This window comes from Macrotis lagotis, chromosome X (genome assembly GCF_037893015.1).
Source record: "Macrotis lagotis isolate mMagLag1 chromosome X, bilby.v1.9.chrom.fasta, whole genome shotgun sequence".
Taxonomy (NCBI): domain Eukaryota; kingdom Metazoa; phylum Chordata; class Mammalia; order Peramelemorphia; family Peramelidae; genus Macrotis; species Macrotis lagotis.
This window is the reverse complement of record NC_133666.1, coordinates 126146133-126160670: the sequence shown is the minus strand read 5'-3', so window position 1 is coordinate 126160670 and position 14538 is coordinate 126146133. Positions and strand designations below refer to the sequence as shown.

The window sequence follows — 14538 nt, the reverse complement described above, 5'->3', positions numbered from 1 at the left end:
GCTAGGCACTGGGGATACAAAAAAGGGGCAAAAGACAGTTTCATCTATAAAGTAGGGATAAGGTTACATATAAGCACTTCTCCCAAAGGCTATTTTGTGTGTAAGACACATGGTGTAAATGATATCTATTCCTGGGTTTGGGGACTGAGTATAAGATGGCTCTTAAGTGGGTCTACTACAGGGAAGTTGGAGCAGCACAGGTCTAACAGGGAAGTGGTCTTCATTCCCTCTTGTTCTGAAAGACAGAAAACAATTGCTGGGAGAGACTTTAAGAAGAGTTTGGGTTGCCTTTGTAATGTTATACTATTGGATCATTCAGATCACCCATTTTCTTTGTCTAAAACATAGACATGTATTTTGTCACCACAGCTAAAAAAGGTAAAATATTTCAATGAGAAAAGCTTCCTCCACATCTTTTGGGATCTTTCTAATTTAAAAACAACATGAATAAGTCATTAGTAATAAGAAAGAGCTGATGTTAGGCCAACTAAGTTCTTTGTTTCTAAAAACTTCCTGTCTGTGGAATGACTAATCTCTACAGTTGATATCTTGTCTTTCAGATTCAGAGTGTTCAACTGAAGCCATCCCCAACACAGCTTAAATTATATTTATAAAAATAGAAAATGATTAACTGTTCAAATCCATAAGTGGTGCTTCTTCAGTAAATACTGTACAGGATTTTACCATGGAAGAACTTTTTTTTAATTTTTACCTTGAGACTTTTTCTTAATTACCCTTAATCCAAATGGATGAAAACTTTCTACAACTGCTGACCGTTGTAAAATACCGTGTATATAATCACATTGAAAATAATGCCCTGGAATAGAACATCTCAAATGCTGCTTAATTACAGACTCAGGTTGATTACTTGTATTTCATGTAATGTTACTCCAAGTTAGACATCTGGTGCAAGACCAAGCCAGGAAACCATGGAATTATTTAAAAAGGAAGGGGTGGGAGGGAAGTGGGAAGGGAAGAAAAAAAAAGAAAAAACTGTGTATATTTAATTTAAAGACTTATTTAAAGATTCACAAGCTCTTACCTAGAATTTTGAGAGACAGCTCTCTGTTTTCTGTGATGTCTGATACTAGAAACTAATTTGCTTCACATTTTAGTTGTATTCAAGATTTGAAGATGTATTTTATAGACAAGTTCTGTTTCTGAACTTTGGAAACACACCAATCAATTTACCAGTTATGATGAGCATTTACATTATGAATGTATAACCCAAACTTTATTTGTAAAGCCTACAGTATGTTTTTATTACATAACACTTTTTTATACAATCACTTGTCTTGACTATACAATATTGGAGTCTGAGTTGTCAGTTTGGTCCCTTAAAGTTTCTAGTTACAGACAAATTCATACTGTGATTTTATTTTTAATATGGAAATGCTATCAAACTGTGATATACTTATAATTCACTGGTCCTGCATCAGGAGATGGAGTGGGGAAAACTGTATTTAATACAGTTTATATCTGAATAATCTGTATGGTTTATACAGTCTGTGTTGTTCAGAGATGTCTAAAGTTTGATCTTTGTTTTTTTAAAGATTATAAAAGCACTTGCCCCACTGTAAATATATAGCATGTAAAATTTATATAGTATATAAAATACAGCAGTCAAAAACAAGCTTGTTTGTGGTTTTATTTCAGCTCTTCTTTGCTTTTTGATTAAGTAAACAAGTGGGTGATACACAATTATTCTTTTTTTCTTTGTTTTTTTGTAAGTAAGGCAGTGGGGTTAAATTGACTTGCCCAAGAGCACACAACTAGGCAGTTAAGTGTTTGAGGCCAAATTTGAACTCAGGACCTCCTTAACTCCATGATGCTCTATCCACTACACCACCTAGCTGCCTGGACATACCTATTCTTTAAGAAGAATATTTTTTGGGGGGGCTGATTTGCTATTGGGAGAAGGGGGAGGCTAGACTTTGTTAAAGCATTGCAAGTAAAGATTGAATGATTTTACTACTAGTGGATTTACTGTTGTTACTTTTACATCAAAAGAATCAGATCTTAGACAACTGTATTTAACAATACTTTTTGACTTTTTTATTTGAAGTGAACACAGTATTTGCAAGAGGGTTTACAGCCATACAACAATCTTATCACACTTTACAGCAAAATATTATGAATAGATACAGAATGTTTCTTCATGCAAATTGTGGTTGTACACCGAGTAACAAACACTTCAAAATTTAATACATATCTGTACATTATTTACAAATTAACTATATTTAATTGTAAATAGAAATGTTTTCCAAGAAAATATAAGAAACTGATAATTCACAAATTATAACTTGTAGCTTCTGGTCTACAATAGACCTAACTTCTCAGCAAGCATATCTATTTAGATATATGCATTTATAACTTTAAAAATATGCATTGCTTTATATGAAGCATAAAATGCTGCTCCATCTATATAAATAACTTCTATTTTGACCCAGTTTGGTGTAACACACACATTAAACTGTTCAAAAAAGTTAGTGACCTTTGAGGAGAGACGCTGACTTGCTTAAAAGAGCTAGGTTGCTTTGCACTGTAGTTAGTCCAGCTTTCTAAATTACACTGTTACCTGGATCTGTTTATAACCACAGCCAAAATTGGTTGGGGGGAGGAGATTACAGGGATGAGAAGTGCAAACAGAAGCAGCTTACTTAGAGTTAAGTGTCCCTGGCTGTGTATATATGCTTATCCCCCACCCACCCACCCTCCTTATTGTCCCTGAAGAAAATTTTTTTCTCTTTGGCCAGAATCTGGGGCAAAATGCAAGCCCTGAAAGCAACTAGGAGAGAAGGAAGAATCTTAGGATGGAGGGAACAGGGAAAACACTTTAATGCTTCCCTGGGCTCTCATAGAGGAAGAGGCAGTTTTGTTATACAAGGACCCACCAGCCAGAGCCTAAGGCAGGAGTTCCAAGTGCCAGAGTACTGGGACAGGCCTTGCCCTCCTGTGAACAATACCTTATCTGGTCCAGAGGTGCTTTGCTCTTTGAGAAGCCTAACTGATGGCTTAGAGGAAACGTTGGCCTTAATTCCATCCCTGCTAATACTGTCACAATGATTAAAATTTAAAAAAACACCTTTGGCGGCAAATTAAAAAAATTTTAAATTCAACACAGTCTTGTTGCCCACACTCCAAAAAGGCAGGTGGGGGTGAAAGAGAAAATAAACTTACCGCTCTTTGAATTTTTTTTTTAAATGCAGAGAAATCTGCTAGTTTTTGCTATCACAACATTTTAGTTATTTGTTACTATAATTTCCCATGTAAACATCCACACAGGCAAAGTTCTTTTATAAGCTACTATGGCAAAAGAACACATGTACTTTGATAAGGCATTTCCCATCATGCTTCCCTTTACCAATATGGTTGTGAGATCAAAACCAGAAAGATACTTGCCCAGCCCTGCACCAAAGTGTTATTTAAAAGAATAATCCTAAGTAAGAAGAGAGAAAATATGGATGATTAAGTGCTCATGCTATTGCAGATGAGACCTCCCAAATGATTAGTGTTTCTATAATCAATCTTCATTAGCAACAACATTTGGTCTACTGTACTCCATGAGGCTCTTTCATGGGAAGCTGAAACCCAAAGTTGCATGTGCACTTGCAATGAGGGCTATCTGAGGTAGGAACCACTGTCTGTCTCAAAAAAAAAAAAAAAATTAAATTTGTTCTGTGACTGAACCATTTAAGAAGCCTCAAAACCCAGGAACAAATTACAGTGATTTCCATCTGTTCCAGATTGTATCTCTATCTATCTTTTAATGGCCTGTCTCAGTCCATCCACACAATCACTAAGTCTTAGCATTATTAAAATCTGGATTACATAAATGATTACTTCCACCATTCTGAGTTTAACAAAGACATTAAAAAGTGAAATTGAAATTGAAGTTTTCCCTGACTTAGGCTTTGCAGAAGTAAATTAATAAAATTGCCTCTATGTTCTGTATCCTCATGGTGTACCTGTGTCACATAGCCTGTGCAGGTGAGACAAATTTAGTAAATTTTCTGGTTGGAGAAGATACCTGGTTTCTAATTTTCATTTGTGAAAGGGAGCTAACACCAAGAAGAGCATCATCTGTTACTAAATCAACATGGTTTTATTCATAGAGGTATTCCTATGGAAAATAATATGTCCCACATCTAAATGTATATTCTCATATAAATAAAATTGGGTTAGAAAAATCTTTTTCCTGGTTCAATCCTAAACTTGGAACCACTGTAGTCTTTGCATTTCCTAGGCTTTGGTAGTTTTATATTTTCTTTGTGATTCCAGGTTAAAATATACCCACACCATATTTCTACAATTTTCTCTGTGCTATATTCTGAGACTGAGTATTAAATACTCTTAAAAACTATTCCAAGGAACTTCAAAAGTTCCATTCCAGTAACACAGCTGACAGATTTGTAATCTAAACTGTTTAAAACAAACACCTCTGTGCCATGCAATAAAACAAAGTATACTTTTAAATTATGTATTTGCTCCATATTTGATATATCCTTTATATGAAGGAATATTAAATATCGCAAAATATACCTAAGCTGTGTATCAAGAGGAAAATGTTCACAAACTATTTCTAGTTCACTGGATTAAGGAATTTTGTCATGTCCTTCTAAGGTCATGGAATAAAAGTAATACTTTTGTTTCACTGTAAGATTTTGTAGTGCAGATAGCAGAGATTATGCTCCCTGTGGCCAGTTAGATACATGTGTACCATGTTTCTATTTGGGAGGATTTCCCTCATCTAAGAATAAGCAATTACAGTATCAACACCCCAGGGCAGATGTCCTTAACAATGATAAATTGTTTTTAAGAAAACACTTGTGGGGCCAAAAAAAAAAAAAAAAAAAGCCACATAAAAGTTTAAGGCACCTTCTCAGCTAAGGTTAGAAGAGGAAAAGTTCCCTTTTCTATCTCACCTCTATGTTGTTTACTATTAGCTTTAATGCTTAATTCCTAGGGCAAGTTAAAGCCAAACAAATTTTTTGTAATGAGAGATTCAGACACTATTAAGGAAGACTTCCCCTCCATAAAATACTAAAAAAATTTTTTTAAAGATTCCTGGATATCTTTTTCTCCTATGTTCTATGCCTAGCTATCTCCACAGGTTTCCTAGTCTTTGTCATATTTACTATCTTGATAAAAGGTTAATACTGCCTTTTACCTTATATACTTTCATCCAATTCTGTCACTATGGCAGCAGTAAATATAGACTTGATACCACCTCAATTGTCTATAGCTACCCCTTAATTTTTTTTTTCTTTTCCAAAGCCATTACCTTTGGGAGCTGCATATTTTCAGTGCACATTGTACTTGTGCCCAGGAGTTAAATTAAATTTATAGCTGCCATTCTAAAAATACTATTGTTAGAAAGTAAAAGTTTTATTTCATAATTTCAGAATATAAAAAGGTATATAAAAGCTATATTCCTATATATCAGAGGAAAAAAGTTCTAAATAAAAAAGTGGTGGCTTTTTTTTTTTATCAAACATTGAATTTGGAATGATTTGTGTTGCTGCTGCTAATGGCTATGTGTTAATTGTAATGAAGATGATCTTCACAGAGAGAAAACAAGTTCTGGATCATACTGTACACCAATTCTGGTGGCTGTATTACAAAGAATTCATACTGACTAAAAATTATAAGAACGGTATTTTTTAACATCTCCCATCCTGGGTAATATGCTCCATAAACAGGAAGGGATAAATTATTTCAGGTCTATCAGTCTGATTATTTTCTTCAGGTTATTGAAAATCCAAAGTATACATAAGGCTTATGTCTTATGTTTAGTTAAATTCCCATATATTCATCCTTGGGAAGTGTTCTGCAGTGTTCTATTTAACGTATTTGTTTCCAGGTGAGTATCTTGCAGGTTTTCTGTGCTCAATTTTGTAGAGGCAGAAGCGTTCTTTGATCAGTTTTTTCCCCCCTAGATATAATTTTTTTTTTACTTTTACCTGTTTGAATTCTTGATTTCATATTCCCCTTTGTGTAATGGGTGGATCACCACCCAAACAGCAGAGTGCTATTTTTTATTGGCAATTCTTCTTTTCCTTGTTGCCAGCATATCGTAAAAGGGATCCCTGCTTATACTTGCTCTGGTGAAGGGAAAGGGGAAAAAAAACTATTAGTTTAGTTGTGGTTTGACAGAGGTTGGTCTAGAAGAAAACTCAGTTTTTAAAAACTTGAATGGAGATATCTGCGTGTGAGCCCACCAATATTGTTTAGATTTGGGGTGTTGAATATGCAACTGTTCTGCTTCCCGGTCTCTACTCCCTAAAATACCTGTCAGAAAATGGAGGAATAATAACCTGAAAATACTGTGATTTTTCTTTTATGATACTCACTTGATTGATTTGATCCACTCTTCCTTCTCTTCTGGGGTTGGAGCAGATATTCTGTATACAACATGGTTGCCTTCTACCACTCTGCCATCAGCTTCTGTTTTACAGGCTTTTATAACCTGTCCTTTATGGCTTGGGTTATAAAGCTCAAAACAGTTCTGGATAAAAAGACAAAATAAAGATACCTTCATAAATCACAGAATCTGAACATACTGGGAACTTGCTTCAAAGTTTATTTAGTTTGCTGGTTTATTATTTAGTTCATTAAAACTAGAACTTCCAAAAGAGATATCTTACAGGTTTCCGGGGATCTTCCACTTCTCTTATACTAAGATTTTCCAAAGGGATAATTCCTCTGGGCTCTTTATCCTACAAGATAGAAAAACATTTTCTTAGTCATTTGAAACAGGGATGAGATTCAAAATGCATGTGATGAAAGGGATTACTGTTACTTTTGGAAAGAGAATTTAACTGCCTTCAATCCATACTCACTGTTGTATACTCAAAGTAATAGAGGCAATTATCTGTCAAAATGAACCACCTTCTCTTCCAGGTTTTCACTCTCCCACCTATAAAAACATAAAGAATCAGCTGAGTCCAGTCCACTATGCAAGTGGAACATTACCTTATAAAAGTGATTTGGTTCTGGAACCTCATCAATGGAATTTGGAGTTTCTACAAGTGTTAATGACTTTCAGAAACACTATCAGACTGATCTCACTTTTGCTTCTGCTTCAAATAACAGGAAAGATACTAAAAAAAAAAAAAAAAAAAGATTTGTGTCTCAGGGACCTAAGGCCCCACCATGAATCATATTTCAAAGCAAACAGATTGAATATTGGTAGAGACTCTAGAAGAAGTAGATGGTTCTCAAGTCTCAGCAAAGGGTTTTCATTAGTAACTGCCCCATCTGAGTGGGAAACCTTTATAATTTTTTTTGTACTTTTCCAGGAAAGATCCCATCTTCATGATTTTGTTTCATTTTCTCACACTGAAACAACTGTAGAAGGATACCACTGCCTACTCATTTTGTATTTATTAGTCTTAATGTTGTATATAAGGTTGGTTATCTCATTATTAAATACTCTAAGCAAAACTGGAATACTTCAGTAACAATTATCCCTTTTACTCAAAATGCAGATTGAGATTTTTTTTGACACAGCCAAAATGTTTTGCTTGATTATACATGTTTGTAACTGGTTTTGTTTCTCTTGCTTTCTCAGGGGGAGTGGGGGAAGAGAAGGCAGGAGGGAGAGATTGTGGTCCTGAAAATCAAAATGAATAAATTTTTTTAAATGATCCCCTTGCCAATCATTATCAGACTTAATAAACCATTTGACTAAATCTCAAAATATATGCAATTGGATATAATTTATCTCCTTGTTTCGCTTATCAAGTTTTTTAAATAAAACTTTTTTTTATTCAAGACAGATATGGTCAAATTAGTTCCCATTTCTTTTTCTTAAAATATATTTTTATTGCTACCTTTTATATCACTAGAATTTCTCCCAGTTCCTTCCCCCCCTCTCTCGGAAGAAAGCTATTCCATACAGAAATATATTTTTTAAAGAAAATAACAATACACAAATAAATCTGAAAATATATGCAATGTTCCACACCTGTGGCTCTCCCATATCTGCAAAGGAGTGGAAGAGGGGTGCCCCACCCCTCTTTATCCCACTGCTTCTAGCATGCATGTTTTGGCAGCAGTTATTTAAGACTGGCAGTATCTCTATAGTGGTTTAAGTCATAAATTATTGCATGGTGACTATGGCTTTAATGTATTAATCTGAGTTAGTGATATACATGGTCAAGAAGCAAGCAAAAGCAAGTGTTGAGATGTTGAAACAGAGACAGAGGAAATGGAATGAAACAGAAGATGTTGAATGGGAAAAAGGGTATTAAAGAAGGGAACAAGTGGAAAGGCAGATAAGTACTTGGGCCTGGCTCTGCTCTTGGTCTCTGCACCTATGGGCTGATTTTGTTGGCTTGAAGTTGGTATACTCCATAAAAAGAGAGTTTATTCTCTTATGCTAAGACAGTTAAACTAGACAGAACTAGTTTGGTTTAATTATGCAAGCTCTATTCCATAGAAGGCATATGGGAAGGTCTGAGAAATGAATAGAAAAAAAGTTTTAAGTGAAAAAAAAAGGTTAAGATTCTAGATTAGGAAAATATCATCTCTGATCCTCTCATATTTCAGCCTGGATTAATTCTACACGATCACTGACCAACCAAAGAAGCCCAAAACAACTCCAAAGGTAGAAGGGGGTTGAGAGGTTTCCACTGATACTTTGAAGTATCCTACCTCAATTATTTATTGCACAGCTAATCATATCTTTTCCACCACACAACTCTCAAACTACCAGAAAGCAATTTACTTAAAGTCATCTATTATTTTCACTTCCTTAACTGAGTGTAGAGTATTCAAATAGCAGCCACTCACTAATTCTCAGGTCCAATGAGCACCTGCTTCATGCCAGAAAAGATGAAACTGGGGCTCTAGCCTAAAGAAGAGTGGTATAAGAGGGAGATTAGTGATTTGAGTTCTATCTTGGTCTCCAACCTGCTATGAAACAGGAAAAAGAACCTTCTCCCTCTGCCCGTTTCTTCAACTATGAGTAAAGGATTAGTAATTGCAAGACCTTGCAAATCAAAATCTTGAATAAAAAATAGTAACAATTTTGTATTCTGTAGCCTTTGGGATAATATCAGACTGGAAGCTTTGTGTTCTCAAAGTAAGTGCTTAAAATTCTGCCTCTCAACCCCGATGAAAGCTGGTACAAGAGAAATGAATATTCCAACTGCAGGTGGATGGAGGGCAGGGCGTGCCCACAACAAACAGAAACTACTGACAATCAACAGAGAGGAAGTGAAAACCAAATGAGTTTAGTTCTAGGTAACTGACTCTAGGGCCTTGTGATTTCAGGGGAGCTATTTCCATATTGTCCCTGTGATTGTACTTAAAAAGGCTTTAGATTTATTTACTGTGACTCCTGCTCTGTAAATCTAGGTTCAGTTCTAAAAGCAGTTGCTAAGCTAGTGGACTGAATGGAATGGATAGGATGCTGGGCTTGGAGTAAGGAAGGCAGGAGTTCAAATCAAACACTGAGTAGTTGTGTGAATGTGGAGAAGTCCTTTAAATGCTGTCTGTCTCAGTTTCTTCTGTAAAAAGGAGATAATGAGAACACCTACTTTCTAGGGGAGATGTGAGGATTGAGATAATATTTGTAAAGTGCTTAGCACAGGACTCAGCATAGAATAGGTGCTGAATAAATACTAGCTACTGGTTATTTTTATTATCATCAACATTACCACCACCACCATCATTATTTTTGCCTGGGAACCACACAATCTTTGCTTGCTAATGCCCTTCTTTGTTCTTTGAAACAATGAGTGAGCTGGGAGTTGGGAGGGCACCCTTATTGAGGGGATACCAGGAAGCCCAAGGAGGAACAAAGCAGCCCAAGTCAGAAAGAAAGCAGGGTCAAAGTTCCTTTGCCAATCAGGAGTGGCAATGGGCCCTTGAGGGCGCTACTGCACTTCTAGCCTGAGCAAAGTAGGGAGGCCTGATCTCAACAACTCAAAATGCCAAAACAAAATGAATTACAAATTTTCTCTTTAGAATTTTCTCTTCTCCTATAATCTGTTTCACATTCATATTCCTTTCTTGACTCCTTTTAGCTCCTTTCCAACAAACAAAAATCCTATTTTGGTCACAATTCTTAAGCTTGTTAACTATAAATTATTCATTTAATAGACATTTTAAAATATTTAAACAATGTGGAAGGGTAATTTCTCCATAAATTTTCTTACCTACCATAGAAAAGCAGTCATATTTTAAAAGCACCTTTGGCAGCTGCTTCAAAATTAATTTTGACATTAAGATGAAGCCAACTAATGTAACACTGGTGAAAATAAGCAAATGATTTCCTGCACAACTGTACTTATAAAGAGAAATTTCTGGTTTTAGTTTTTCAAATTCTTTTGGAAACATTTGGCAAAATGCCTTATGTGGGTCCATATTTTTATACTCCTTTAATGGAAACTGATAGCAAGAACTATGTCTTTTTATCTGTTAAAATACCCATTTTTATATATACTTTAAAAAAATAACAAATCATCAGTTTTCACTTTAAAAAATAACAGAAATCTTATCAGTGATCACTTTCAGCTGAAAACTTGCTTCCTTGTATCCCTTTAAGGAAAGGAAAGATCTTTTTTCATTCATAAAATAATCATTGTTGAATTAGCCCAGTACAATCAAAATCATACAGGCAGCAAGAGATGGAATAGTAAAAATCTTGTTGCGATGTTTGATCTTATTAGTATGAGTACTGCCTTCACTGGTGCAGACTGCAACCCATCCCTCTCATTCTGCAATGGCTAGGTATCTTTCCATATGCCCTCCATTGAAGATTCACCCAATAAACATCTGATCTTTTCATTATTTTGCGAATACCAGTGTACATTCTCTTACTACATCATCTACTCTTCCTTCTCCTTTTCTGATTATACATTTCTTTGGTAATTCCTTTTATGTCACTTCTTGTACACAAATCATTGGCAACAAGCTAAAGTCTGCTCAAAACTACCACACATTTTCACTGCCTTTTAGATCATCCGCATTTATAGTTATTCTGAGCATGTATCCTGATACACAGTGATATAGTATCACCAAAAGAATACTGCAATACAAAGATAAGCTTTTGTGGCAATGTTCAAGATAGAGATATATAGGATCATTGAAAACACTGGGTAGATTCAAATATCATCCATTCTGATCTTCTCCAGGAATTCAATTCTGGTTCTACTTCACTGTTCATCAGCACCTGCCTAATGCAAATACACTAAGTAAATCTTTTGATAACATATTAAATTCCTAAAAACAGAGGAGTAGGAGTCCTCAGTTCCACAGGTCAAGAAATACAAAATGACAACATAAACATCTCCTATTCTGCCTTATGAAGGACTTAACAGCAAAAATTTTCTAGCCAATGAAAAAAGAAGACAAAAGCATGCTCCTCTGAGTGATTTTAGTTAGCAATCATGCTGGCATTTAGGTTCCAGATTTCCTTTTCTTAGTCTAGTCTCCTTCCCAAGGCCATATTGCCACATTATCTTTCTTCAAAGACATGAAAGTTATTCAATACAAAATTAATTTTCCTAAGTTCAACCATATAGCAAGTTGTAAAAACCATGTCTTAACTGGTCATGAGATTTATCACATCATCCTAAACCCTATATCTCCTTTATTATGTCCTAAATGTAATCTTTATATTTTAAGTAACATCTTTCCTTATAAACCATAGGTTTTTCAGAAGGTCCTAAAATATGGAGCAATTTTAAGCTTATTAACTACTTTGATTCCTATCCTTCTATGAAATCAAATAGACATTGAAGAAAAGGGAGTATCAGAAGCTATACTCAGGCTCAACAATCTTATACTAGATTTTGAGTAAGAGCCATGGTTTCCCAAATCAGAGAAATCTGTCAAATCAGGCAAAAGTTCAGCCAAAAGAAGCTGAGACCAAATGACTGGGAACTGACAAATATGTTAAAGTTTAAAAAAAATGGAAGAGACTTTAGAGATTTTCTTCATTTTATGTAAAATAAAGTGTAATCTAGATTTTTTTCTAGAACTCTGGCTACATTTTATCTTAAGTTAAAAAAAACAATAAAATTACTTTGGACATAAAATCTTTTACATGGTTAAAAAAAACCACTCTCATAGCTGTCAGATTGAAATAAAGTTTATTAAACTAGTCGATTTATCATTAAATCAACATCTTAACATTAAGGATTAATATAATATGGAACACTGTTCTTAAACAGTAAAACTAGAGGCCCTTTACTCCCTCAAAGTGAAACTAGTCTGGTTTTCAGTTCCATGACTCAAAAACACCTGAATTACTTTATTGAAAAGCCTACTGCTTGAGTATGTTTCCTCCAATGACTACTTGCACAGGAATCTCCAGAGTTGGACTATTAAGCAAGTCCAGAGGAAGTATAGATCAAGTGAATGACTCAGCCATAAAGTAAAATTTTACACAAGCCAACAAAGGGAAAGGAATATCAAGGCAGAAATGAGCAACTGAAGAAGAGCAGGAAGCCATTGGGTACGTACCTCCTAAATGCAGAATAAGCAGAGACAGCCAGTCACAGAACAGAAAGGTGATAGTCACAGGCCAGAAGAAAAACAAGAAGGCACATTTAAACCACTCATTAAGAAATCATAGCCAAACCAAACCAAGAGAAAGTCACAAATAATATGGAAAAATAAAGACACACACACATAAAATTATTTGGAGATAAATGTGTTTGCTTCTTCTACAGAAAACTGAGTTGAAATTTTATCTTGAAAATTACTTAACAGTTTTCTGGGATGGATCAATGTAACCTAGTATGTTATTTATCTGCCATAGAGACTTTTAGAGATTAAAATGCCCTTTTCTGCTGATGCCACCATTCAAACAATAGATTATTAACTCTGAAGTAAAAATATCAAAAGCAGTATTTTGGCTGAACTGCATTTTTAAAAAAGGTACTACCCTTTAGATTAGGGACATTTAACAGGACTGAATTAGTATTAGTTATACAGCAATGGGCTAAAGGGGGAGCAGCAACCTACGATTAAATACAAAAAAGCAATACAGCAAAATAAATAATTCTCATACCAACCTAATTTCAATAACCAGCCTTCTCTATCTGGATTAAAAAATGTATGTGTCAAGTCATTTCCATCATCTTCCGGAATCTTAAAAGGCTCATTTTTAATACTTTCATATAAATTCTGTATCAGAAGAAAATGTCAAATTTAGTAAAAATCAAATATCTGTATTCTTTATTATCTCTAAAGGAAATAGAATATAAAATAAAGATTTAAAAACTGAGGACAGTATGTGCTAATCACATAATAAATTTGCTTATTAAAATAGCAATGTTCACAATTACAATGGAAACTGATATAGTTGGACATTTTTTCTAAAGGTAAGAAAGACATGAAGAGAGGACTTGACTGTAAGCTATCATTTTCACAGTTCTAATACAACTTACCCTCAATAATTCCTCAGGAAGATCCCCACCCTCATTAATGCCTCGGTTCATTGATATAAATCGCTCCACTGTTGGTTTATCTCTCACATTGTGATTGTGGAGGCTGGTGTTTAGCATGATGATTGCAAAAGACAACACATAACATGTATCTGAAACAAATCCAAAGCAAATCATTGAGCTACACTAGAAGGCTGGGGGAAATTTGTTGCTAAGTTCCCAGAAGAATAAAACCAGTTAATTGTGGCTCAAATAAGAAAGATCATTCTTGTTGGCAAAGTTCAGATGACAACTAGTACTTGCAAACATGTTTCTATAGACTTTTTCTCTTTATAGGGTTCAGTCCCATTTGAAGAGCACATGTCCCAGAACATTAAAGAAGACTTAGAGGAAAATATAGAGGAAGGGTTAATTCAACCAGACACATTTCAAACCTGTCATATCTTGTGGGACAGAAATAGGAAGTTGAAGTTCTGTTTTCTGCCTGACTCAAAAAGAAATAAGAATCTATAGAAACCATCCCTTTAGAGTACTTAGTATATTACCACTACCTCAAAATCTGGTCAAATCTGGGTTTTCTAAAACCAGAATATGTTCTACAATAAGTATTACTATTCAGGATCTTTGTTTCCTTTCAGTGATACATCATTTTAGGTATGCAGCAGACTAGACTCAAGCATTAGCATAACATAGAACAGACAAGTCAGAGGCAGAAATAGCCTGGCAAATGCTCTTGTGAATCCTGGGTAACCAGGTGCAAAGTCTTCAGATAGTGTAAAGTTCTCCCTGACCCACTGTGAGGCTTTTGTTCTGGGTCTGATTGAAATTCACAGCTATTTTACACAAACAGCCTAAATTTTAAAAGGGAATTTAAACAAGCACTTATGGACTCTGGAAAGGAGAGGGAGAAAAGGCAAAGACATGAACTCAGTTCCTTGGGAGAGAGGCCAATGCAATCATGTGGTTCATCCAGGAAACCATATGGCCCAAGCACAGCAGTGGATGGAGGCAAGAAGATGCTGGCAAAGAGTTCCTGAACCAAGACCAAGAACCTGGTTGAAATGGGTAGCTTTAGGGACCAGAAACTAGGAGCCAGCACAGCATAAAAATCTGATAAGTAGGGGCAAATCCAGAC

The 14538-nt window shown here is 35.1% G+C and overlaps 2 protein-coding genes across 8 annotated transcripts in view; one reads left to right on the top strand and one right to left on the bottom strand.

Annotated features, from left to right (window-relative positions):
• The window catches only part of USP42 (ubiquitin specific peptidase 42), a 160881-nt gene extending 159248 nt beyond the window's left edge, over positions 1-1633 (top strand). For all 5 annotated transcript variants that reach the window (XM_074208162.1, XM_074208163.1, XM_074208165.1 and 2 more), the window contains one exon: positions 561-1633. The gene's annotated coding sequence lies outside the window, so the exon portion shown is untranslated. The remainder of the gene's footprint in view (positions 1-560) is intronic.
• Positions 1634-1730: 97 nt separating this feature from the next.
• Positions 1731-14538, bottom strand: part of CYTH3 (cytohesin 3) — a 171691-nt gene continuing 158883 nt past the window's right edge. For all 3 annotated transcript variants that reach the window (XM_074208177.1, XM_074208176.1, XM_074208178.1), the window contains exons 8-13: positions 13407-13555; positions 13032-13143; positions 6843-6919; positions 6648-6719; positions 6354-6508; positions 1731-6104 (exon numbers count right to left, since the gene is read on the bottom strand). In XM_074208177.1, the coding sequence (XP_074064278.1) occupies positions 6032-6104; positions 6354-6508; positions 6648-6719; positions 6843-6919; positions 13032-13143; positions 13407-13555 (638 nt within the window). In that variant the 3' untranslated portion in view covers positions 1731-6031. The remainder of the gene's footprint in view (positions 6105-6353; positions 6509-6647; positions 6720-6842; positions 6920-13031; positions 13144-13406; positions 13556-14538) is intronic.